The sequence below is a fragment of the Mustela putorius genome, unplaced genomic scaffold (assembly GCF_011764305.1).
Source record: "Mustela putorius furo isolate JIRA1106 unplaced genomic scaffold, ASM1176430v1.1 tig00000095_pilon_pilon_pilon, whole genome shotgun sequence".
In the NCBI taxonomy this organism is placed as follows: Eukaryota; Metazoa; Chordata; class Mammalia; order Carnivora; family Mustelidae; genus Mustela; species Mustela putorius.
In genome coordinates, this window is record NW_025421280.1 from 40,706,191 (window position 1) to 40,730,698 (window position 24,508).

A 24,508-nucleotide genomic window follows, 5' to 3' on the forward strand; every position below is an offset into this window, starting at 1 on the left:
CCACCCCGGGCTCTGCGGCCACGCCCTCAAGCCAAACTCAGATCTCCGTGTGGACACACCAGGCGTTTATTCAAATCCAACGTCCAGGTCCCGCTCCCGTCGAGGGAGAGTACTCGCTGCGGTGCACACTGGCACACGGCTGGTCCTCCCGGCCACGTGCACCCAGCACCTCCGCCTCCCCAGGGGTGCACCCGCTGGAAAACAAGAAGCAGGGGGATAAGGAGGGGTCCAGTGGGAAGCCCAACCTCCGGCTGGGGTCCCAGTGGGGCAGCTCAGGAGAGAACCCACTGGATGGGCCGGGCACAACCAGGGCCAAGGGGCCTCCCCCACCCCAGAAGAGCACTTACAGGTACATGGTCGGAGGTAAGCAGCCATGCCTCTGGCTTCCAGGGGATGGCCCTCCTGGGACACTGACCCCAGGTCATCGCTGTTCTCTGGCCACCCTTTCAAGTCACACTGGCTTCCTTTCAACCTGCCAAAGCAAAGAAGCGTTACGCCCAGTGTCCCCACTACGGCTTGCATCTGCCCCATCCCCTCTCCCCCGAAACCATCCACGGCTCCTAGGAGGGTCTCAAGCTAGTCATCGGGGCATCCCGGCAGCGGCCCCGTCACAGGCTGGCGTGCCCGGGGTGGGCCTGCGCCTTTCCGATGGGCCAGGCCACGTGCCGCCCCTCAGCAGAGCCAGCTACCACTGGGACGGAGCTGCTGAGAGAAGAGAGTGGGCTCTGGGGAAACTCGTGGCGGCAGCAGACGTCAGAGAACGCTAGTTAGGAGCCTGAATAAGGTCTGGAAAAGACGGTCCTCGGACGAACAAAAATTCCGAAAACCAGGGCGTTCGGTGGCCTGCAATCCTGCTTACGGATCGAACCTATTCCTGAGGCGTGGCTGCCTGGCCGCACGCCTGGCTGCAGGCGGGGAACGGTCAATGGCCAAGGTCTGACTCTAGTGCAAACTTGATTTAAAAAAAAAAAAAAGGAAAAAAGGAAAAAAAAATGGAAAAGGAGAAACCGTCAGAGGACCATTCCCCAGGCATCTGACTTGACTTTCAAGCGAGCTCTCGACAAGCGGAGGGTTGCGGACGCGAGCAGGAGTTACCTCGAATTACAGGGCTACTTCCACATAGAGCTAGCCAAGGGAGCAGCTTGCGTCTCAGAGGGTTCTGTTGGGCGCACAACACGTCTGTCCTCCGAGGGGCTGCAGCTTCCATAGGCTAGCGGTGAGAGCTCAGAACTTGTAAAGCAACAGCAGAGCTAGCTAACGAGCCGGTCAGTCTGCGGTCGCCCAGGGACGCTGCCTGCTGCCCGCTCTCTGGCCTGCCTCTGAACTAAGGCGGTCTGGGTCGGCGTCCCGTGCCCGAGCGCCCACCGGCCCTGCTGAACTGCTCTCCCCGTCACCCGCCTCCTCGCCGGCACCGGGACCCACGGCAGTCCGCTGTCACACGGGGCCTGGCAAGCGTCCGTCTGTCCTGCCCTCCCTGTCTAGCTCTCCGGGGGCCTCTGGCAGGACTGGCAGACCTCCTCCTCAAACTGCTCTCCGCTCCGTTCCGACTGTCTCGACCCGGAGCAGGGCGTGTGTTGTGCAATGAAAGGGAAATTGTCAGAGCAAGGTTCATTTCAGACGGTCTTTTAATCGGCTTCGTGAAGCCAAAGAAAACTGCGTACAAGGATTCCTTAACCACTTCAAATACAACATCGATAAGATATGCATACGTCTTCCAGTAAAAAAGGACAATATAAATAAACATTTTCAAGAACCTTTCGAGGGACGTCTGCGATCTACTGCGGGTCATACATAGCATAGAAGGGCCGTTCTCGCCAGGCCCAGGGCAGCCGGAGCGCCTCTGTGGCTGCCGCAGGACGGGTCCTACCACGCGACACTCAGAAACGTTACACAGAGTTGGAAAAAGCCACAGCGTGCTCAGCTTCCGACAAAAAGCGGATTCAGAGTCCGTTCAATCTTAAGAGACCGGGGCGCCCAACTTCAGGGGCCTGACCCCGCTAAAAAGAGGAGCAAAAACGGCAACACAACCCCCAGCGATTTCCTAAAAAACGTATGGCTCCTGGTAGAAACAACAAAGGAGGATCTGAAGTGCTTCTCAGAACGTTTTTAAAACCCTTAAAAACGGACAGCGCTTCCTTCAAAAGAAAGGTCTAGCGAGGAGGCCAGCTGGGGGTCAGAAGCAGTCAGGCTGTGTTTGACAAGATCAGAACCGAGAAGACTACAAAAGTGGGGTGCAAGGAGGTGTGTTCACTACACATCAACGATTCAGCGAAGCTCCCAAAATCTTTAAATATACAGCCATTGGAAGGACGATCTTGAGCAGGAAGGATTTTTACTCGTTGTGTGTAGCTGAGGACAAGAAGCAGGCACAGTGTAAAAGCACTGAAGCGCGCGACAAGAGGCAGCATTCCCCTCTCGGGTGGGACCTGGAGGGCTCGGCCCTAGAGCCTCGGGAGTCACCAACCCCCCACGGCTGAGGGCAGAGCGGCAGGGCCGGGCGCTGGCACATGCACAGATGCTGGCCGCTCGGGCTGGGGGGGCCTCACTCTCCCTTTCCTCCTCAGTCAGTCTGGCTTTGTGGTAGACACGGCGGCTGGCACAGAGACCCCGAAAGCAGTCTTGTCCCTTACGGGCAAGGACAGTGGCAGAGTCTGCGCGTCGCGCGCACAGGGCGCCAAGGCTTACTGAGCCCCCGCCGCAGACCCCGCAGCCTGGTGCCCTCGGAGCAGGACTTACCGTAACTGTCGTAGCTGTCTCTGTACGACCCACCCGAGCTCCGGTCACCATAGCCGCCACCTTGACTCCGGCTGAAAAAAAGACACTTCAGGCCAGGCACGCCGCTCGTCCGCCTGCCCGCCCTGCGCCAGGGTCCAGAGGGCAGCCTCGCCCCCGCCCCCGCCCCCGCCCCCCGCGGGGCCTCAGCCACCACCTGCTGTAGTAGTCTCTGGAGCCTCCGTAGCCCCCACTCCTCGACTCAAACCGGCTCCCCCCGTAGCCTCGGTCGCCTCCTCCTGCAGCCAGGGACAAGGGGGCGGTCAGCCCATCGCCTACCAGCACCGGCCCACCGGGCTCCCGAGGGCCAAGGCCCTGAGCACGCAGCACTCACCTCTGGAGAACCCGCGGCCCCGGCCTCGGCCCCCTCGGAAGAAGCCCCGGCCCCCCGCGGAGCCACCTCGGTACCCACGGGACCGGTTGTCGGACGACTTGCCGGCCTGGTCTACCCGGATCTGCCGCCCGTCCACCGACTGGAAGCGGAGACGGCGCGGTCAGCGTCGCCCCTCCCCGCCCGCTGCGCGCACCGCGCCCGCACCCCGGGGGCAGCCGCCCTCACCTTCCCGTTCATGGCCATCATGGCGTCCTTGGCGTCGTCGATGTTCTCGAAGGTGACAAAGCCAAACCCTCGCGACCGCTGCGTCTCCCGGTCTTTGACGACCACGACTGTGCGCGAGAGACGCGGGGTCTGCGCTCGGCACGCGGCGCCCCCGCCCGCCCCCGCCCCCGCCCCCGAGCCCCCGGCACCCCCGCCCGCCCCCGCCCCCCGCGCCCCCCGCCTCACCTTCCGAGATCTGCCCGTACTTGGAGAAGACCTGCTCCAGCGACTGCTCGTTGGTGTCGAAGCTGAGCCCGCCGACGAAAAGCTTGCCTTCGTCCGATGCCATGGCGGCCTGCGGCAAACGCGGTTGAGAGCCCGGGGCCGCCGGGGCGCGTCACGGGCCCCCAGCCCACTTCGCGCGAACGCGCGTGGCGCGTGGGAGGAAGGCCGCGACCCCGCGCGCCCGCCTCGGGGGCACGCCGGGACCGCTGGGTTCACGGCGCCCCGCCCCGCCCCCCGGGCTGCGGGCTCCCCGCGGGCCGGCGCTGGGCCCCCGGGACGGCTACGGCGGGACACCTCTGGACGGCGTGAGCGGCGGCGCGCCGCCCGGGCTTCCCCTTCGTGAGCAGGACCGTGGGGGTGGGGAGGGGCTACGTGCTTGGTCCACTGTGGGGCCCCGTGAGGGCCGGGGCCGGGGGCCGGGCACTGGGCGCGGGGGGCGGGGGCCTCCCCCGTGGAGCCTGACGTGTGGGGCTGCGGCCCCTCGGGCCGACTCACTCCCGGCTGGGAGAAACCCCGCCGAGCAGCGCCGGAAACACCGGCCAGAACGCGCGGCGCGCCGCGTCTCTCGGACCCTAGTTCGGGGCACTGGGAGGGCGCCGGGCCTGCGCGGCCTTCGTGCGCCTCCAACGGGAAACCGGGAGCGGCGGCCCGGGCCACGCATCGTGGCCCCGCCCACCGCCGCGCGCATGCGCCCCGCGCACGCCCTGCGCCACTCCATCCGGGCACCCGGCACTCCCGCCATTTCGCTGGGTGCAGCCTCGCGCTCGCGGCCGCCATTTTGCTGTGGCGTCCCGCTCGCGGAGAGCGGGGCCCGAGGGAAGGACGCTCTCCGGCCACAGCTTGGCCCGGTGTCCCGCTGCCCATCGCCGCCGGCGGGGCGGACTCCACCCCGGGCCCGCCCCGGCGCCGCCCCCGCCCAGGGGCGTGCCGCCGCCGTCCCGCCTCCTCCGGCCGGCCGCAGGCCACTTGCCGCCCCGGGCCCGCGGAGCCGGTGCCGCCAGGGCCCTCACCACTGAGTCGGGAAGGTCCCTGACGCAGGCGGGAACAAGGCGCAGCACAACGAGCCAAGCCTCCTAACGCGCGACTGAGGGGGGGCGCCGAGCGCCCGGCCTTAAGTACGCCGCCGCGGGTCCCCGCCCCCCCTGCCCCGCGCCAGCCAATCCGAGGGCTCGGCAGCCGCAGCCGCACCTCATATTCATGAGGCAGGGGCTGGGCTTGTCCCGGCTCCTCCCCACTCCCGTGCGCGCGGGTACGGGCGCGATAATTGGCGAGGACGCGCCTCGCCCGCCGTCCTCCGCCCGCGACCCGGAGGCGGGCCCGGCGCGCGGCGGGGCGGAGCTGACCCACAACCGCATGCCCGCCCCCACCCCACCTCCCGGTCCGTGGTACGGAACAAAGGGGTCTCTGGAGGCCAAGGCCCCAAACCTCCCGGGCATCTCCTGGTGTGGCTCGGACTCAGACTTGCGCTCTGCTCCGGCGGTCGCCGCCAATGCAGTCTTGGCCAAGTCGCTGTCCCCACCGTTGCCCCAACTGTCAGTTCACCTGAACCCTGACATCATTCTGATATCCACGCCAAATCACCGGATACCCTGGTACTCCCGGGACCCCACTACTTCATGGAGTGCGCCCCAAAGCCACCCCAGACCCCAAGGCTGAGACAACCCCACGTGTGTGGATCCCAATAGTCACCAAGCTCCCATTTCCTCCTACTTCACAATTTGGGGGCACCCCAATCGCACGCAACCTGCTTTGCCTACAAACCTCCACCAGCACCCACACCTCCTTCCACCCCAGTCCTGACACCTGCTTGGTGCTGTGCCCACACCCCCACACTCACCTACGCCTCTGTGCATTGCAGCTCCGGAGGGCTGACTGACCCCCTCCTGGGCACCCAGCCCATCACTGGGGCCAGCCCTGCACCCAACATTGGTCTCAACCCTTGGCCTCCCTTCCAGCATGCGTTCCTGCTTCCTGCCCGCACATGGAACAGACTCATCACCCGTGGTGGGGTGAGCAATGCTCTCTCCCTCTCCCGTCTGGGGGTTCCGAGACCTCTGCTGTCAGGAGAACAAGGTTTGCAGGCACCCTCACCTGCAAGATTGCTCTCGGAGAGTCCCAAGGCCACTTTATGGGAGCCCCTGTGTGGCCACCTTTTGCCCCTGTGCAGGCTTTGGCTTGTGTTGTCTCTGGTGACCCTGGACGCCTCCACGGGATGGAAAAAACTAGTGCAGAACTTTGCCTGCCCACGCCCTGCTCTAGACAGTCTTCAGAGGGTAGACGCCATGCAGAGGACTTGGGAACAGAGGACACCCCCCCACCCCGGTTTGTTGCCCACCACAGAGAAGTTCCAGCCCCGCTCCGGACCCCCTCAGACTTGCTGACACTGTCAGGCGGGCCTAGCTGACCAAGTAAGGGGCACAGGCAAGGACATGGTCTCCTGTGACAAGATCACTGGGACTCCTCCCCCATTCAGGAGCCCCCTCCTGCAGAGAAGCTCCTGACTCACTGCCACCCCCCACACACGTCGCTGCCCCGTGCCACAGCCCTCCCCGTCAGAGGCAGCCCGCTGCTGCGTCAGCCTCTCACGCAGGGTGGTTATTAAAAGGAGCAAAAAGAGACGCCAGCTCTCAGCTCCCTCCGCCTCCCAGGCCGCGTGCAGGGGGGCGGGTGGGCTGGGGCCAGGTCAGCCCAGCCCGCGAGCACTTGCCCGCCACCCTTTTTGGTGGGCTCCCCTAGCAAAGTCAGGTCAAGGGCTCCTGGTTCCAGCCCAGACCTGGTGTCCCCGCGGCCCTGGTGGCCCAGAATCCTCCCCTGGCCTAGGCCCCGCCCCCACGGCTCCGCGGCTCGGAGTCGGCCTTCGCCTGGTTTGGGAAGCGCTCCGTTCATTCATTCTTTCCTTCCGCCAGCACGCGCTTATTAAACATTCACTACGAGCCTGTTGCCGCGTCTCCACGTATACCCACGACTCTCCTGGGTTCCCGTCTCAGCAAGGACCCATGCCTGGGGACACCTGTGGCCAACTCTGCCCGCTCTGGGCGCTGTGCGGGGCCTGCGTGCCGGCGTCGCGGGGGTGCGGCCTGTCTCCGCCCCAGCCTGCATCCCTGCGGTTTCCTGCATCTGCTCTTCCGTGGGTGGGGGCGGCTCTCACACCTTCCTCGCTGTCGCGACCGCTGCGCCACGCTCTCCCCCACGGACACGAGGCGGCGCTGCGGCCTCGCTGTCACCCCGGCCAGGGGCTCCGGGTCCCGCCGCGCGCTCCAGCGTGGGACGGGGTCCTCGTCCCGCCCAAAGGCCTGACCCTGCGCCTCTGCCAGCGCGCTGGGAGGGGCGGGTGGCGGAGGGGGCGGGAGGATGGGTCTCAAAATAGCCGCGGGCAGGGGAGAGGCTGCTATTCGCGGCCTGGACGCGCGGTGCTCGCCGCCTGCCCGGCGGGACGGGAAAGAGGCCGGGAGGTCCCCGTCGGCCGCGTCTACAAATCGCCCCTCCGCGGAGGGGCGCCCGCCTCCGGGACCACTTCTCCCACCGCAGTCCAGCCGCTCCCGGCCTGGACTCCCCACCCGCGGACGTCGCCATGGAGACGAGGGCGGGGCCATCTGGCTCCCGCCGCGCCCCCTCCGCCTTCCCGCCGGGCCGGGCCTCGGGACGCCGGGTCCTCCCCCGACCCTGGCTAATGACCGGGCGGGAGGCGGTAATGAGCGTCTGGGTCCCGGACGGGCGTTGGCCGGGATGAAAGGCGCGTGGGGGGTGGGGAGGGGACGACCCTCGGGCCGCGTAATTATCGCCCCCTCCCGGTCGACCAGGCGGGGGCCGGGACAGTGCACCTGGAGGCCTCCCGGCGGGGGCGCACGAATGGGACCGTCTGGCAGAGACTCGCTGGCCCGCCTGGCCCAAACCCGTAGGGCCCGGAGCCAGGGTGGGGGAAGCGGAGACTGGATGAGTGTGCGCGTTGCCAGGTGTGGTGCACATGTGTGCCGGCGAGTCGTGGGTAAACAGACACAGGATGGCAGGGGACCGTGCCTGCGTGGATGCAAAAGTGGGGCTGTGTGTGCCCGGGTATGGAAGTGTGTGGACAGTTCTCAGTCCGCAAGACAGGAGGGGGGCGTACATGGACTCCAGAGCGTGTGCATCGGGGACACAGACGTGAGACCAGTCACGGGCAGGCCTCACAGAGAGGTGGGCACCCCCGCGGTTGGAGGCGTGACTCTTGCCCCTGGGGTGGGCCTTGTGCTTTGTGTCAGCAGTGGCCAGGGTCTTGCAGGGCTGAGGACGGCTGCAGGAGGCCAGAAGCCCGACAGAGTCAAACTGTCCCCCCCTCCACCCCGATCTGGCTCCTACCTGCAGGAGGTGTGGGCCCTCTCCCGTCTCTGAGGGCCCAGGTGGCTGCTGACCGTGAACACAGGAAGCTCAGCTCTTTGCCACCCTGAAGCACTAGAAGGGGCTGCCCCTGGCGTCAGTTTCCCTCCTGTTCCTAGGAAGGGGTCTCCGCAGTGGAGAATGTGCAGGACAGGGGATGGACGGAGGCACCCAGTGGAGCCCCCGTGAGTGAAGGCCCAGGAACATGGAGCCCTGGCTCCCACCCCAGGGTTGCAAGGGCCGGGCACTGGGTTTGTGGCTGTGAGCAGAGACTGTGGGGTGGGGCCTAGAGGGGCCACAGAGACACGCCAGCCCACCTGTGTGAGGGCAAGTCCTCTGGATGTCACACTCCCAGCCCTCGGGTTTGCACGTTTGCTCTTTTTTGTACTCCAGATGCCCCAGAGGCCCAGACGGTGACCCTGTCCTTGCTGCAGAGGGTCCCGGAGGCGCGTGTGTGGTGGACAAACACACAAGTACATCAAACATGTGCCAGTTGTCTGAGAAACGCCAGACCTTGCACACAAAGACCCCCTCTGTGTGCTCATGAAAACCTTGAGGCTTGCCTTGGGGGGGCTGGGTCCACAGCCTGCTGGATTTTGAGGCTGGGGAGGGGCTGAGGTTCACACCTCCCCACCCCTGGCGGGTAGGAGGAGCTGTCCCCCACAAGTGTCCTATCCACTCACTTGACCTTGGCCCCACACTCAGGATGGCACTCACACACAGCCTCCCTATGGGCACAGGAAGGGGCAGAAGGACCCCTTCCCAGGGCTTGTGGCTCCTCGGCAACACTGGAGCAGCCAGAGGGAGACAGAGTGGCCCCCTCCTGTGGCAGTTGCCAAGGACTCAGGGAAGACAGTTGTGTCCATGTGGCCTGGGCAGCACCAAGCGTCCGCCGCACAAGTGCTGGTGTCCCACAACTGTCTTGCTCTTCCTTGAAGGTCAGTGAGGGCTGGTGCCCTGCTGGGCAGGCTGGTGTGGCCAGGGCCCTCTCGGGGCCTCAGTTGCCCATCTGAGACGTGGGTGCAGCAGCAGGGATTCCTGGGGTCAGTGAGGCTGAACGGGGACAAGTGCCCCCCAGGAGGCACTTGGGGTTCTCTGCCCTTCCTTCTGTCGCTGGCACAGGGGAAATTGTTTGACGCTCCTGCCCCTTCCTCCAGGTCCCAGCAGGGATGGAGTGAGTGCACACACCCCACCTGTCCCCAACCCAGATCAGCAGCTCTCTGCTTCTCCGGCAGGACTATAGCCACAGACGGTATGGTGGGCTCGAGTGTGTGGCTGGAGCCATGGGCCGTGTTCTGGGAGGGTGCTGTTGTGGGTGACAAGTCTCTGAGGCTCTGAGTGCCTGCCCTGCCGGGTGTGACTTTCAATTCTGCAGTTTCCTTAAGGGAGGTCTTGGTCCAGCGTGAGAATGAGGGGGTCATTGTTTTGAAAATCATACCATCGAGGGACTCTGTGGTGGCATCAAAGTGTGAGTGGGGCCGTGTGTGTGTGTGGGGGGGGGCCGCGTACAGCAGAGCCAGGAGCCTGGCACTCAGGTGGGAATCGGTATGGGGCCCCTAACTGTTGGAGGGTGCAATTCTCCAGAGCGTGGGCGAGAGGGCGGGTTGGGGGGGGTGGCGTGTGTGGGCAGTGTCTGGGGGGGTGGGGCGCGGGCGGTCTGCTCGCAGCCAGCTGTCTAGAGCCCTGTTTCCCCCCCAACCCTGCGGGCATCCCCGCCCACATTCCGGAGGAGGGGGTGCCCCCTACAGCCCCTGCCGGCACCCCAACCTCTGACCCAGCCCTAGCCCACTCCCTCCCGCAGCAGCTGGCTCCAGGGAGGGGCAGCCAGGCGGGGGTGGAGGCTGGAATGTGTGCCGGGGGTGATGGAGGGCTCCCCCCTCCGGAGAGGGGGCGGAAGTGGGGGAGGAGTCAGTGGGACAGGGCCCCAGATACCCACAGAGACGGACTGAGGAAGGCCAACAGAGGAGAAGACAACCCGCGGCCTGCAGGACAGGCAGAATAGGGGGCAGAACTAGAGGGGAGAAGGAGAGGCGGCGAGCCAGGGACCCGGACGCGGAGGGAGGGCCGTCACATGGGCAGGGCCCCAGGTGACAGCAGCCCCGCCCCCACACCGGGGCTGGCCTGCTCACCCGTCCGGGTCACAACAGAGGCTGCCTGTCCCCTGCCCTCCCAGGGCTGGGCAGCCGTGGGTGGGGCTGGAGTCAAGACTCCTGGGTTGGGCCCCAGCACCCTTGGCTGTGGCTTGGTAACTCCCATTCCCCAGGCGCCTAGAGAGGCATGCAGGTCCCACTGGGCCTGGTGGGGGCGGCTGTGCCCAGGCACCCGCCCGGTGCTGGGGCTGCGGGAGCTGGCCCGGACGGGATACCGCTCACTCCTGTCTCCCCACATGGCTCCTTTCCAGAGGCCGGCTCCTCCCCAAGCCAGGCCCTGACCCCGGCCTTTGGCATTTCAAAATCGTGGAGCCAACCCCAACTATCCATTTGGCCACCCCCAGGGGACTCTGGCCTGGAGCAGAAAGCAGTGACCCCAGTGACCTTCTCCCGCTTGCCCACGGCGGTCGCATCAACCAGGAGCACTGTCCACCGGGACCCAAGCCTCCAGTCCAGGCTCCACAGCTTGGCAGCCAAACCAGTGCACACAGTCCGCCCGACCCGCGACTGAGTCTTGCGCCTGCCCAGCGGGGGGCTACCCTTGGACCCGAAGTTCCCCACCTGGCGGGGCCCGCTCCTGCTCCCACTGACCGCTGCCTTCTCCGAGGGGACTCCTGATCACAGCAAAACGTGCTCCCGCTAGCCTCCCGCGGCCCCTTTGCCGACCACCTCCGCCGCCTTCGGACAGCGCCTCACCCGGCGCTCCTCGGGCCCGGCCACCTGGGTGTTCTGGGCCCTCCTCCCCGGGGACCCGCCTCAATCCCCAGCCACAGATTTGGGGACTCCCCCCCTTCGGGTCCTCGCCTCGGCGTCTTCCTCCCGCCGTTTGCTTCGAATCTCCCCATCTCACTTCGCAGCTGTTACCAATACACCTGCCTGCGCGTCTCCGGGTCGTGGCGCACGCTGTCTCCCACCTAGGGGCACCCCTTCCCTCTTCCAACGCTTGGCAAACTCCTATTTCTTTGGCAAGGCCTCAGGCCGGGGCGCCCCACCCCGCCCGGGGGCCGCGTGCTCCCCCAATCCGGAGGTCGCGCCGCCGAGCCGAGGAGGGGGCAGCACACAATGCCGGGACGTAGAAGGAGGGGTGCGAGCGAGCGCGCCGGTGCGGGGGTCCACGTGCGGCGCCCTCCGCTACACCCCCTCTTCCGTCCCGGCGCTGCGGAGCCGTCAGACCCTCGGCGCGCCTCCCGCCCCCAAGTTTGCAGACGCGCGACCGCAGGGAGGGCCCCCCCACCGCCTCCGCGCCGCGCTTGCGCACTCGGCGGGCCCGGGCGCGGTCCCACCCTCCGGCGCGGACGCCACGCTGCCATTGGCGCGCGCGGAAGAGCGAACGGCGGGGCCACCAGTGAGGCGTCCCCCGGGATGAGGGGGCGGGACCCGAGCCCCCTCCCCGACGCGCGGACGGGGGCGACCGGGGCGCCCTCCCCGCGGTGACGTCAGGCCCGATTCGCGGCGCGTTGCCGTGGAAACCGCGATTCCATTCCTGCGGGTTTCCGGGGGCCACCCCCTCCCATTCAGCTTTTTCCTCAATGGGAGGAGGGGGCGGCGCAGGGCAGACACCGCCCCCTGCGATCTCCGCAGCCCCAGCCGTCGCTGGGCCTCAGTTTACCTTACTTTCGCGTGGCCTAGCTTGCAGCCCCTCTGGCCGCAGCTCCCTTTGGCCGGGCACCTGCCCCCAGCGAGGTGTGTGCGCTGCGTAACCTTCCAGGGGGAAGGAGCCCAAGGGCCCGCAACCCCCACCGGGGTGTTGTCCCCCTACGACCCCAGGGCAGGGCCGCGAACTTTGGACTCCCGAGCTGGGCTCCAGGTAGCGCCCTGAGGGGTGGGTTCCCGGGAGCAGGGCAAGGCCCCCCGCCCTGCCGCGTGCACACACAGCCTGTGATGCAGCCGCCGGTGATTCAGCGGGCGCCTCAGCCGGCACCTCCTTCCACACCCCCCACCCAGCCCTGCGGAGTCACCTGGGTCCGGCCCTCAGCCCTGACCCCCAGGGGCAGCTGCGTGGGCGGACGTTTCCACCTGAGGGGTCCCACCCACACCTCCAACCCGTAGCCGTTGACTCTTAAGGTCTGGAGGGATCACCCTGACAGGTGGCACCCAACCTTCCTGCTGTGGGCTTGGGATGATTTGGAGGTGACTGGACAGGGAGACGGGCAGAAGGGCCTTCCGGAGATGTTCCCAGGACACTCCTGGGACAGCACCTGTGTCCCTTACCCCTGGGGTCCCTGGAGCTGGGGCTGGGAGGGCAAACAAAGGCTTGGGCCACCGAAAATCTGCCCGGGAGGGAGCGGTCACCGGCTTGACTGCGCCCCAGCCTCTAGGGCGACTGTTTCTCCCTGGGCTCGGCGTTTTCTCACCTGTTAGCTGGGACTGTAATTAGTTGTGACTTCTCGGCGGCAGGGGTCGGGAACTGAGGAAGTACGGGTGAGGATGCTGGTACTGTCCTCTCTCTGCCCAGCCCCAAAGTGGATGACAGGGGGACCCCAGCGGACTTGCCCATGGCCCAGCCTTCAGGAAATGCCAGTTGAGGAAGTCCCCAGGCAGAGCAAGGACGCCCAGGAGAGGGGTGTTCCATCGTAGGGCATGGCCGGGACAAAGGCCTGAGGCATGACCGTCAGGGCTGGGAAGCGCTGGAATGCAAGGCCAGGGTGAGGCCAGAGGGGTGAGAGTTCACCCAGGGCTGTGACGGCCAGGCCGGAGGCCTCGAACACAAGCCCCAGGCCCTGGGGAACCACTGATTTCCACTAGACAGCTCGGGGAGGCCCGGTACCCAGGACAGGGCTCAGGTCAGCGCTCCACCCACGCAGCACCTCCTGCCTGGCCCAGCATTTGAAGCAGGCTCCCCGTCAGTGGCTGGGGACATCGAGGCCCAGAGAGCGTGGTCAGGTGGCCCTGCTGAGAGTCCCAGGGGTCAGTCCCCAGCCCACTTCCCAGAGCCGGGAACGGAGGCCCCACCCACGGCGCGGTTCGCAGGCAGCCCCGTACCCCACGCCCTGCAGGACTTCCGGCCTTGAGTACCGGGAAGCGGCTGGCCCCTCCCTCCCCTGCTGGGGCAACTTCCTGCCCGCCCTTAACTCAAGCCGGGGAGGGAACGTGGGAACCGTTCTGGATCAGGCCCCACCCACTCCCCACCCGCCACTACCTGTCGGTCTCCGTGGGGGGGGGGGGCCTTCAGGGGACACAGCTGCCCGCCGTGCCGCTCCCAGGCTCTAAGACCACCCTGGGAGCCTCCTCTGTGATGGCCAAGACCGCCCCCCCACCCCGCCAAGTGGGCAGCACATTCACTCGTTTCATCTTCTGTTTATTACTTGGAATCACGTGTTTGTATAGGTTTAATCTTTCCCAACTTTGTTTTCATACAGGAAACTCAGGCAAGGTGCTGGGACACCCTACAGCCCGACCCCCGAGGGTGAGTAATGCTTTCTTGGGGGAGCCCTGGGGAGGGCAGAGAGGGACCGGCTGCCTGGGCTCCTGCCTGGGGCCTCCACCCTCAGACCCGCGGAGGCACAGGTGTTATTTAAAAATCGTTTAAAAAACTAAAACAAACAAACAAACAAACAAACCCGACAAAACAGAACACATTTAAATAGGGATCCAACACAGTTCTTCAGAAACAAACCCACTCCTTTTTTCTCCTTTTTCTTTTTTTTTTGGAAAATGAAAACAAACAAAAATCAGTGACCCCTACCCTCTGACCCCTCCCTACCCACCCCCCCCACAAAAAAGTTTACAGAGCTACAATTAACACATGATGTTCACATCTGAAACCATTAACTTGAAACACATAATGGGGGGGGGGTTCACCTACAATAGGATGAGGAGGAACAGGCAGGGGTGGGGGTGTCTGGAGGACAGAAAGGGGACGGGCAGGGGCAGGGCCTGGTCATCTCCATTATCAGTACAAAGTAAGTGAATGAAAAAAAACTCCACCCCCATTGAAATGGCCCCAGTAGAGGGCTTGTCCCTCTGCCCCAGGGGAATCTGGGGGTAAGGGCACGAGTGGGGAGGGTCCAATTTAGACCAGCAGCGAACCCCCCCCCCGGGGGGGTTAATGCTACACAGCGTCACCCCTACAGGGGCTTCACAGCTCAGCACCCCCTCCCCTCCTGACTGCCAGGGGGCCCTCCAGACACAGCCCACAGGCCACATCTCTCTCGGGTTGGGCCAGGAAGGAGGGCTGGGGGTGATCTGCCCGTCCCCCAACCATTTCTCTCCCAGTTTTCAAGAGACTCCCAACCACTATTGGCTCAGAAAATTAATAGGCTATAAATACCCCAAGCTCAGAACAAAAAGGGGGTGGGGCCGGGGGAGATGGCACAGTGCGTGGACGCAAAGGCTAGCGGCTGGTCTGTCCCCCTCCCTCCCTTTCCTATTAGGAGAGGGCCCCACACTTCCCCCTGAGCCCCAGGGGCAGGCTGGGGTCCGCCTACTGAAGCGCCCCTCCTCTTTTTTCCCTGGAAAGAGAGACCAAGAGAAAAGAGCTCAGGTGTGGGGGGCCCTGGCCACAGGGCAGCGCAGCGGGTCTTCGGTGGCTGTGGGGCCTGCCGGCCGCCCAGAAGGCCAGGGTGCAGCTGCAGTGGGCCTTCCCTCCTTGGCCCTGCCCGTCTGTAAAGTGCATCATGAGGCATCTACGTTTTTGACTTAAACCTGAAGGGGTGGGGGCGGCTTCCTCGTCTCGTCCCACTCTCGGCCATCTGGAGTGACTGCTACATCTCTGGAGCTTGGGAAGTGGGCGGGGAGGGCCCGGCTCGGCCGAGAACGGGAGCCACCACGGGAGGAAGAGGCGGGGAAGTGTGAGCTGAACCAAGGAGGCAGGAACCAAGTCCATGGAGAGTTCAGAAAACCATGGTAAGAATGGAAATTAAAAAACAAAAACAAAAAAACAAAACAAAACCACCAAAAAAAAACCCCCCCAACAAAATGAAACAAAACAAAACAAAAACAAACAAACAAAAAAAAAAACAAAAACAAAAAACCAAAAAAAAAAAAAACCCCAAAACCAAAACAAAACAAAAAAACAAAAACCCCAAAACAAAACAAACAAAAAAAAACAAACCAAAAAACCAGAAGGAAGCTGGTGGGGAGGGAGGGGCCTCCCGCTGCCCTGACCCCAACTGCCCGCCCTCCCACACGCAGGCTGGCCCAGGGGACTCTCCACTCAGGGTGGCCGGGCGAGGGACGTGGTTCCTAGGCCACCACGAACTCTGACTTAATGTCAGGGTTGACTTCCGGCTTCCAAACGGAGTCCTCGAAGTCGAGGCCCAAGCCGGAGGCCTCACTGGGCCCGCCACCCCCACCGCCGCCGCTGGTGTCGCTGCGGCCGGCCTTGCGGCTTGGCGGCCAGTGGTAGGGCCCGCGGGCATCCCGCCGGGCCTTCCTGCGGAGCCGTTTCTGCTGGAGCAGGAGCTGGAGGCGCTCTACCTTGCAGCGGGTGGCCCGGTTTTCCGTCTGCCGCAGCCGGTCCCCTGAAAGGAGGCAGTGACCATGAGCCCTGTTGGCCCTTGTGGGGAGAGGCCAGACAACCCCCGACCCCCACAGCACAAGGCACCACCCAGCCTTCCCAGTAGCCAGGAGGTGTCTCAGACTTGAGGCTTCTCAGGCCCTGTCCACCGCCAAGAGCCCGCCGAGGTGGGCGCTGGAGCACAGCGCCAGCCCACTGGTCAGGTGGGACCATGGTCCTCAGGCTGGTGGCTTTGTTTCCCCCTCACGACCTGGGCTGGAGGCCCGCCAAGGCAGAAGTGACACTGTTCCACAGGGCTCAGGATTTCCTGGGGTCGGCTGGGTCTCTGGGGGACTCAAGCCACCCCTGGAGCTGCTCTGCTGCCCCCCTTCATCAGACCAGGCCATTCACAGAGGCCCCACCTGCCATCTGGACAAAGTGCAGGGGGGTGGGGGGGAGGGAAGGAAGTGCCCCTCTCGGGGGAGGACAAGGACACTTTGTGCCCCAAACACACATGCTCCGTTCTCTCCACTCTCGTGCGGAGCAGGGCAAGCAGCAGCTGCTGGCCCCCCTAGCCCCCCGGCGGGTCAGCTGCTCTGAGCCACGCACAGAGGGGCCTTCAACAGCCCAGGGATGGGCGGGGTGCGCTGGACACTCACCCAGGGGCTTGCACATGCGGGCCTGGCTCAGGGAGGCCGGGGCCGCAGCCGCCAGCTTCTCGCAGGAGGTAGTTTTGGGGGTGAGGTCCGGGGCAGGTGAGGCGGGTGCGCACTGCGCGTGGCAGCGCAGCTGGGTCAGGGACGGGGGCATGCCCTGGTAGTGCCGCGTGGCACTCAGAAGGTCGTTGAGGATCTGCAGGATGGTGCCGATGTCACGCCGCGGGCGCCCGCTGCTGTCCTGGCAGTTGGGGTGCAGTGTGCCTGCAGGAGGTGGGGGGCTGCCGGTGAGTGCAGGCGGGATGGACACGTGGCCTCTGAAGCGCATGCGCAGACAGGTGGGCCCCCAGGGTGGGAGTGAGCACGCGGGGACCTGCGCCTCCTGGGGGCCCAGAGCCTCCCGTGTGGTGGGGCACGGGCCAGGAGACCCCGGGGAGCAACGGGTGAGATTGTACCCCCACCCAGCCGCTGCCTCTGGGTGGCAGGGGATCCCCGCAGGGGTACTGCGACACCTACCAGAGAAGGTCCCTGAGAAGACCCCCGGGGCATGGTTCACGAAGCTCTCGATGACAGCGCCAGGCTTGCGGGAGCGGGAGGTAGGGCTCCCCCCGGGGGTTGAAGTGGGGCTGGCGCCAGCACTGGCGGGGGGCGAACAGTCCATCTGGGGGGGGGCGGCCGGGGAGAGGAAGGCAGGTCAGCTGCGGCGGGTCGGGGGGAGCAAGGACAGTCCCTGGAGGCTGCAGACCTGGGGCTCTGAGCCCCTCCCTCTGTGAGGTGCGGGACAGCCCACCTTCCCCAGACTCACCTCAGGGCAGGCGGCGGAAGCGGAGTGGGATCGGAAGGAGCCGGCGGTCACAGATGAGGGGGACGTGGGGGCAGGGCTGCTGGCCATCGGGGGGACTCGGGCAGCGCCGGCCATGGACCGGCAGGGGGACGACACGGGGGCGGCCATGCCGGGGTCCCCGCGGGCAGCGGCGGCGGCGGCGGCGGCAGCGGCCAGCACGTGGCGGTGCTGCAGCGGGGCGTGCTGGGCAGCCAGCTGCAGCTGCACGAACATCATGTGGTCCCCCACGCGCAGCGCCAGGGTCAGCGGCGAGCGGCCCGACAGGAAGTCACTGACCTGTAGAGAGGGGCCCGTCAGCGCCAGGGCCCCAGCCTATTGTGCCCCCAGCCCGGCCCAGCCCCGGCACCCCACGCTGCGTGACCTGGGGCCTCTCGCCGCCCCTCTCTGGGCTCTGGGGTCCCTGTCGGTGCCACGGACGCTTAAATAAAATGAATCGGTATTTCCGGAAGACGCCTCCGCCAGCCCGGCCCGGCCCGGGCGCCACTGGGGGCTGTGGGGGACAGAGGCGGGTCAGATGGGGGGGCCTGGCCCTCCCTGGCCAGCTTGGTTCTTTTAAGGGGAAACTGAGGCCAGAGGGGGCAAGACCCAGTCAGCAGCCGCTGCCCTCAAATAACCCCACCTCCCAGCTCCCCATCCTCTGCCTGTGAATACCAGAGGGAGCCAATCTCAGACCCCCTCCCAGTTAAGCCACCCAGGCAGCAAGTGGGCGGGAATTCCTGGACAAATTCTTCTTCCTAACCTTTGCTTTCTCAAGATAAATATTTATCTGTCCTGGGTGGGGCTGAGGCTGAGGGGGAGGCTTCCCTGCTGGAGGGGGCCCTGATGGTTCTGAGGCCTGGGTCCCGCGAGACCTCTATGCAGCCCCAACACAAACCCTCAGATCTGGTGGGTGGCGGTGGCAGGGGGTGCATCCGACACCCAATGCAGACTGGGTCCCTCCTCTGGAGCCTGGCCAGTGCTGAGCTTTCCCCAGGGGCGAGGATGGTGGGGGGGGTGGAGGTTTCTGAGAAGTGACATAGGCCGGGATGACTCAGAACCACCGCCTCCCAGCCCTCCGCTGGCAGCGGCAGGCGTAACCTTCTCTGCTTGGGGGCCGCAGGGAGGCGGCGAGGAAGGCGGGCAGTGTGCAGCTCCCCCAAACCCTGAAGCCTAGTCTGCAGGGCACACCCCCCCCCCCGGGTCCAGAAGCTCCCCTTGCAGGAAAGGCTTGAGGTGGCTTCCCAAGAGCAGCTGGGGAGTCCCCCCCCCACCCCTCTGCCCTGCAACTTCCTCCCTGGGGAGGGCGAACAGGCGGGCATGACTCGGTGCCAGGCGGGGAAACAGCCCTCGGAGCCAGTCACTCCGCCCAGCGGCGCCCCCCCCCCCGCCCCTGACGCAGGCACTGTGGGGCGGATGTGAACCAAAGACACCCCTGGCCCCCCTGCCAACCGCAGGCCCCCCTGAGAGCCGAGAGCTCAGTTCCCATCTTCACCAGGAGATCCAGTGCGGCCCCCACCCGGCTTCTGGGACCCCAGCTCTGCCTGTAGCCCACGGACCCTCCTGATGGCGGACCACCCAGCACCAGCGCCCCTCTTCCTCCTCACTACCTAGCTGGTGAGGACAGGATGCTACATGTCGGGGAGGGGGCGAGGGCCTCCAGGCAGGAGGAAGGGAAGCCGCTGAGCAGGTTTCCTGCGGCCAGCCCAGCCCACCCCCTAGCCGGGGCGGGCAGCAGCCTGCTTCCCCCACCCTGGCAGCAGTCGGATAGCTGAGGCCTGTGTCACCCTCCTGGGAGGAGGGCCCTGCTGCCAGAAAAATGAGGAAAGGAAGAGGTAAAAAAATAAATAAATAAATAAATAAATAAATAAATGCTGCAACAAAACCGGGAACCCGGCCGTGGGCCAGTCCCTGCCTTCCTCCTCAGCTCCTGGCCAGTTGCTAAATATTTTCCCAACATCCTGTCTAGGCTGCAGCCCTGGGGTGGGAGCCCCCCTCCTCCTTTTGGGGCAGAGAACAAAGGCCAAGGGGAGAAGGGGAGGGAGTCACCCCTTACAATGGGGTCAAAGCCGGAAGGAGTGTCACCCAGGCCCCTCCAGTCCCCTTCCCGCCCACCCACAGAAATGAAAAAAAAGAAAAAAAAAAAAAAAGGTTGCCCTGGGGAAACCGCAGTAGCTGTGGAGGGAGTGCTCCTCAGTATAGGGCTGGGGCCCCAGGCCCAAGGTCACCCTGGCAGGCAGGCTCGTGAAAGCCCAGCCCCCTCCCCCATGGCAGCCACCGTGGGAGAGAAGGCCCTCAAGGTCAGGTGGTGAGTGCGGAGGGGGAGGAGGAAGAGGAAGCTGGGTGACCAGGCCGAACTGGCAGGAAGGCTGGGCGGTGCGCCGCCTCCTCCCTCCCCATGGGTCTCCTGGGAGCGCAACTACCCCCACTCCCAGGCCCTCCCCCTGGTCTCGGAGGGACCGGCGCGGGTCTTACCTGTGTCTCGGTCAGGCTCTCCAGGGCCTGCATCACAGACTGCTCTGGCCTCGAGGCCTGGGACTGAAACAGAGGAGATGCCGCTCTGAGCAGGCGCTCCGCTCCAAGAGGGCCCGGGCACCAGGGCGGGGAGCTGCTTGCCGGCAGGGGCCGCCCGGGCAGGGTGTGTGCTGGGAACCAAGCTCTCAGGGGAAGGGGCTGCCCGCCTGCGCCAGAGCCTCTGGGGCACTGTGCCCCAGCCATTTACCATGAGGCCCGCCTCCACGGTGGGCACCAGCGTCAGCTTGCTGCCATCCCCCACGCCGAACTCCTGCAGCTTCCCCGAACTGAGCCGGCTAGGGGGAGGAAGGAAGGAAGAGGGTGAGGCCAAGGAGACACGGCGGTGAGGCGGAAGCAGAGGCCGGGGGGAGGGCTGTGTTCCTGGGGGAGATATGGGAGCCCTCCGCACCCCTATCCCTTCCCAGCTCCCCAACCAGAGGAGTGGTCTGTGTGTGTATGTACTGGGGAGTGTCAAATATCTGGCCCCGAGGGCCCGCCATGCAAGTGGTTCAAACCTCCTAGGGGAAGAAACCCCACTCTGGGCTGGGGCACCACCTCTGCACCTCAACAAAGCACTTTTTCGTCCCCAGGCGCCAGTGCACCCTTGCGGTCCTCTGCCACCCTCCCCTCACCCCACGGCCGGCCCTCGCCTGTAACTCCGGCCCCGAGCTTTTCTCTGTGGGAGCCACAGGCCTTAGCCTTTAGGGTCTTTTGCGGTGCCGGGCTCCCCCTCCTCCCTCCCTCCCCGGCGCCCGGCGCAGGCCGCGGCGGCTCAGACAAAGGAGACCCTCCCCCACCCGCCCCTCCCCCACTGGGGCCCCTCCGCTGGGGATGGACACTGTGTGTCCCTGGAGGCCCGCGGGGGGAGTGCTCCCCGGCCTGGAGGCGATTTAAATACCAGGGGGGAGGGGGAGACTGCGGGAGTGCTTGGTGGTTAGAACAAAGGGGGGTAGAAAGATGCAAGTAGGGGAAGAAAACAGCCAGACGTGGGGGGGGGGGCACCGAACAGATGCGGAAGCCAGCGGGAATGCAGGCAGAGAAGGAGGCGGCCGCGCCCCCCCACCCCCGCTGCCGAGACCCCCACGCTGACCCGGGACCCCTGCCTTCCCGGGAGGGAGGGGGACGCCCTCGCAGCCGCCTTTGTGCAGCGACCCCGGGCGGGGGAGGGGGCCGAGGCAGGCAAGGCCGAGCAGAGGGCGCCCGAGAGCGCGCGGCGCGCCCCCGCCCCCCGTCTGGCCGCCCCCTTCCTTCCCCGTGCGGCGCGCTCTTTGTTCCCGCCCGGGGGCCGGGGCCCGAGGGGGCGGCGGGTCCGAGGGCGGCGCGCGATACCTACGTGTCTTTGTGGAGCAGCGCCAGGCGCTCCTTGGGCACTTTGAGCCGCTGGGACAGCCGCTTGCGCAGCCCCTCCACCGTTTCGTCCGGGGGCACCGACAGCTCATAGCGGGTGCCCGTTGTGCTGTGGATGGCCAGACTCATGGGCGCCGCCTCGGCCGCCGGGCCTAGCTCGCAGGCGCCGCCGGGGGCCCCACGCCGGCAGCTCCGGGCGCCGCCGGGCTGCGGCTCCATCCCCGGCCCGCGCTGGAGGGCTGGGGTCCACGGGGCGCCGCCAATCCTCGTCGCGCCTCCGGGCACTGCGCGGGGGTTGGGCTCCCCGAACCGCGGGTCCTCGCCGTTCCTAGGGGAAGCGCACGTCCTCTTCGAGAAAGTCCCAGTAGCGGAAGGTGAATCAAGAATCAAAAATCCGAGCGGCGCTCCGGGGTCGCGCTGGCTCGTAGGGGCGCCTTCCGGGGGTGGGGACTGCACTCGCGGCTCCTTTCAAGGACGCTGGGCGTGGGGGAGGGTCCCGAGGAGGGGGCGCCGCTTAGGCGGTCGCGCTCGGTGCCGGCCGCCGATCGGGCCGCGCTTCCCCGCGCGTCCCCTCCCTTAGCAACAGCCGTCCCCGCCGCCGCCGCCGCCGCCGCCGCCGCCGCTTGAAAGATCTGGGGGTGAAAGTAACAAGAAAAAAAAGTTATAATGTATCAACGTTCCAAGGGGCGGGACTGCCGCCCCCTCCCATTCACTACTTACTCCGCCGGCCCTGAGTCGGCCAATCTCCGCGCGCCGAACGCCCAGTCGGCCGCGCGGGCGGGCCAATGAGAAGCGCCGTGGCGCTGCCCCACGTGGCCGCCCGGGCCCGCCCGTCGCCCCGCCCCCGGTCCGGCGGCCAAGGGGAGCTCGGCGGGGGCGGGGCTGGCGCCGCTCCGGCCCGCCCCCGCGCTCCACCCGCCCGCGCCGGGGGCCATTCATACGGCCCGCAACAAAGGGCAGGCGGCCCGAGGGGGATCGGTCGAGTGGGGGAGCGGCGGCGCGGGGTCCCGGTCCCGGACGGCGCGGCGTGGGGGCAGGCACTATCCCCGCGCCGGGAGGGGCAGGAAGCCGGGGTACCACCCCCCGCGTCTGTCCGGGAAGCCGCCGCGAGCGGAAGCGGGAGGCGATCCCTGCGCTTCGGGCCCGGGCGGCTCTCAGGAGGTTCGGCCGCCGGGCGTCCCCCATCCGTGGGGCGTGAGGTCCCGGCGAGGAGCGGGGCTGCGGGCGGGGCCTGCACCGCGGTGACGTGGGCCGGTGCCAGGAGGGCCCTCCCCCTCCCCCGCCCGCACCCTGCCTCGCCGGTACCACCTCGCGTCCCACCCCTGTCCCGCGGGCCCGGCCCGCTTCCCTAGTCGCGCCCGCCCGAGCCGTGACGTGACGCGGCGTCCCCGGCTGCGCCCGCGCGCGCCGCTTGGGGCTGCGGTGAGTCAGCAGCGCCAGCGCGCCCCCTGCCGGCCCCGTGCGGGAGCGCTGCCTGAAGTCCTGGGGAGGGGGCGAAGCAGCTGCCCCGGGGCGGGAGAGAGGCCTACGGACTGCTGGCGAGGTGGGAACCTCCGTTAGGGGTCTGGAGCCTCTAAGGCGGGAGGCCAGGCCGCACAACTGGAGAAACTGAGGCTGCACAGCAACTTGCTCAAGGTCACTCGCGGGGTAGGAAGAGTGCCCGGTAGGCGGGGCGGGGGCTGAGGTCTTGCCTGGGCGGTGCTGCTTGCGCCGAGCCCCTCCCATCCCACGACCCGAGGGGCTCGCCAGGGCTGGAGACACCCCGAGCCCTGCTTGCCCCGAAAACAAAGAAAAGTGGGGGCACCTTTAAGAGCCTAGAGTGGGGGCCCTCCTACTAGTCCGGCGAGATCCCACCCGCACTCACCGGACGCGGCCGGTCCGAGGTCTCAACAGTCCTGAGTGTACCCACGTCCGGGGACAGAGCGCGGTGGCGGGGCAGGTCTGGGGCCGAGCGGGCGGCCCCCAAGCCTTTATCCGCACCGCCTTCCCTCGGGGTGGAGTTTGGGCGGGCAGGGGGCGGAGGGCCGGACGGCCGGTGACGCAGGCGGGCCCCCGCCCCTGCCTGCCGGCCGGGGCCCTGGGGCGCCTTGGGTTCTCGGCCACCCACCCCGAAGCCTCGCCTCGTATATTGGGGGTCGCTCCATAATTGCTGCTGAACCTAAGGTCACGAACGGCAGCGTCGCTGGGTCAGATCCCCAGGACGGGATTTCGGGGTGCACAGGTTGGCTCCCGCCCCGCCCCCTTTCCTACTGCTCTAGGCCCGGTGCTTCCGCCTGGGGGCGCCCGCGTGGGGGAGCGCAAGGGAGGGGGGGGTGCCTGAGTCAGCGGCCACGATCCAGGAAAACAGGCTGGAGTCACCTGCCTGTTGTGGGGGTGCCCCAGCAGCCTGGCCTCCTGCATCCCTTAACGGTGACCTCAGAAGGCATTTACGGAGCGATTAACCTGCGCCAGGCCAGCCTAGTGCAGCTAGTCACCGCCCAGCGCGCTGTGACCTTTCCGAGCCCGTTCCCGCGGTTCTCCACGGCGGCGGACGGATGGGGAGAATCCAGCTCGGCTCACTCTGGGGCCCCGGCGTGGGCAGGATCACCCCACCCATCCCACAGACCAGTTAACTGACGGCAAACAGCAGCAGGTGGAAACGCGGCCGGTCCTCGTTCTCCCGGCATGGGCTCTGGCTCGGCAGCTGAGGACGACCCTGAGTGGTGTGGGGTGCTCAGCCTTCCTGCTCCCCTGCCCCTTGTCCACTTATCTGGCTTCTCACTGTATCTGTCCTGACCACCCCCACCCCACCCTAGTCCTGGGCACCCCTCCCAGGGCTGTGTTCCTTTCCAGGTCTCCATCCTGCTCCCACCCAAAGCTCCTGCAGCCTTCGACCTGCCCCTCCCACCCTCACCAGCACCTCCACACCCAGAGGCTCCCAGTCCCCCAGTCAGGAGCCCTTTGGGAGGGGGCCACTGGGGGCTGGAATGGAGAAGTGCTGCAGCCTGGAGAGGCGGCTATGGGGCCACCGCTGAGGGCCCTGCTGCTGAGGAACGTGGGCGTGGCAGAGGGAGCTGTGTGCCCCTGAAGCCAAGCATTTGGTGCTGGGTCCGGGACTTACGGCCACAGCAGAGAGGGCTGTGTGATCTGCGGAGGGGGTGAGACCTTGCCCTTCAGGTCACCAGGGAGCAGCTGGTCCTCCCAGAACTGGGGCCCTGAGGGTCCATGCACATTTAGGAGTGGGACAGTGCTCTCAGGAAGGGACCATGGCCCCAGCCTGGCTCTACAGGTCCAACTTAACACACCAAGTCAATCCACTTCCTGCCTTTTTTTCCCCCGTTTAAAGCATCCCGTGCTCTAGTCAGCCCTTGGGTGTGGGCACACACACAGTCCAAGGGGACCCCCTTCCTCCAAGGAGGACAAGCCCTTGTGTGAGCCTGCTCTCGAGGGAAGGGTAGTGACCTCCGGTTCCTGGTCATATGACCCACTCCACCCTGGGTGTCTCCAGTCCAGGACAAGGCTCCGGTGTGGGCATCCCTAACACCCCAAGGCTCCCATCTCCCTCAGGAAGCCTGCTGTGTGCTGAGGAATCTTACTATGTTCAGAGCTGTCCCTGGCCAGAGGCAGAACCCTCTCAGGAACAGGGGTATGACTAGA

The 24,508-nt window shown here is 66.3% G+C and overlaps 2 protein-coding genes across 8 annotated transcripts; both read right to left on the reverse strand.

Moving 5' to 3' along the window:
• Window positions 1–44: 44 nt before the first annotated feature.
• Window positions 45–12,584, reverse strand: LOC101676801 (cold inducible RNA binding protein). 4 transcript variants are annotated; one of them, XR_006608933.1, is made up of 8 exons: window positions 12,453–12,584; window positions 3,557–3,665; window positions 3,332–3,438; window positions 3,107–3,245; window positions 2,930–3,011; window positions 2,737–2,807; window positions 348–2,349; window positions 45–194 (listed from the first exon to the last, which is right to left on the reverse strand). XR_006608933.1 is itself a non-coding variant. In XM_045087923.1 (6 exons), exons 1-6 carry the CDS (start codon window positions 3,657–3,659, stop codon window positions 468–470), a joined length of 507 nt encoding a protein of 168 aa, XP_044943858.1. In that variant the 5' UTR covers window positions 3,660–3,665; the 3' UTR covers window positions 348–467. The 4 variants fall into 4 exon arrangements, 1 of the variants encoding a protein (XP_044943858.1); XR_006608934.1 differs by lacking the exon at window positions 12,453–12,584 and adding an exon at window positions 5,687–5,842; XR_006608932.1 differs by lacking the exon at window positions 12,453–12,584 and adding an exon at window positions 4,606–4,718.
• Window positions 12,585–13,379: 795 nt separating this feature from the next.
• Window positions 13,380–22,845, reverse strand: MIDN (midnolin). Of its 4 annotated transcripts, XM_045087910.1 has the most exons (10): window positions 22,737–22,845; window positions 20,859–21,504; window positions 19,734–19,821; window positions 19,487–19,549; window positions 17,910–18,038; window positions 17,397–17,525; window positions 16,997–17,311; window positions 16,708–16,852; window positions 16,195–16,455; window positions 13,380–15,560 (listed from the first exon to the last, which is right to left on the reverse strand). In XM_045087910.1, exons 2-10 carry the CDS (start codon window positions 21,089–21,091, stop codon window positions 15,283–15,285), a joined length of 1,641 nt encoding a protein of 546 aa, XP_044943845.1. In that variant the 5' UTR covers window positions 21,092–21,504; window positions 22,737–22,845; the 3' UTR covers window positions 13,380–15,282. The 4 variants fall into 4 exon arrangements, with proteins under 4 accessions (XP_044943845.1, XP_004778134.1, XP_044943849.1 ...); XM_004778077.2 differs by lacking the exon at window positions 17,910–18,038 and having other exon boundaries at window positions 22,737–22,844; XM_045087914.1 differs by lacking the exon at window positions 17,397–17,525 and having other exon boundaries at window positions 22,737–22,844.
• Window positions 22,846–24,508: the final 1,663 nt, after the last annotated feature.

Coding starts and splice junctions, on each gene's coding strand:
- LOC101676801 (XM_045087923.1), bottom strand. CDS start 3,659: ATGGCATCGGACGAAGGCAAGCTTTTCGTCGGCGGGCTCAGCTTCGAC. Junction 3,246..3,331: donor TGATGGCCATGAACGGGAAG/GTGAGGGCGGCT, acceptor CTCCGCTTCCAG/TCGGTGGACGGGCGGCAGAT. Junction 3,012..3,106: donor GGGCCGCGGGTTCTCCAGAG/GTGAGTGCTGCG, acceptor CCCTGGCTGCAG/GAGGAGGCGACCGAGGCTAC.
- MIDN (XM_045087910.1), bottom strand. CDS start 21,091: ATGGAGCCGCAGCCCGGCGGCGCCCGGAGCTGCCGGCGTGGGGCCCCC. Junction 19,822..20,858: donor GCGCTGCTCCACAAAGACAC/GTAGGTATCGCG, acceptor TCCTCCCCCTAG/CCGGCTCAGTTCGGGGAAGC. Junction 17,312..17,396: donor GGGGCGGCGAGAGGCCCCAG/GTCACGCAGCGT, acceptor CCCTCTCTACAG/GTCAGTGACTTCCTGTCGGG.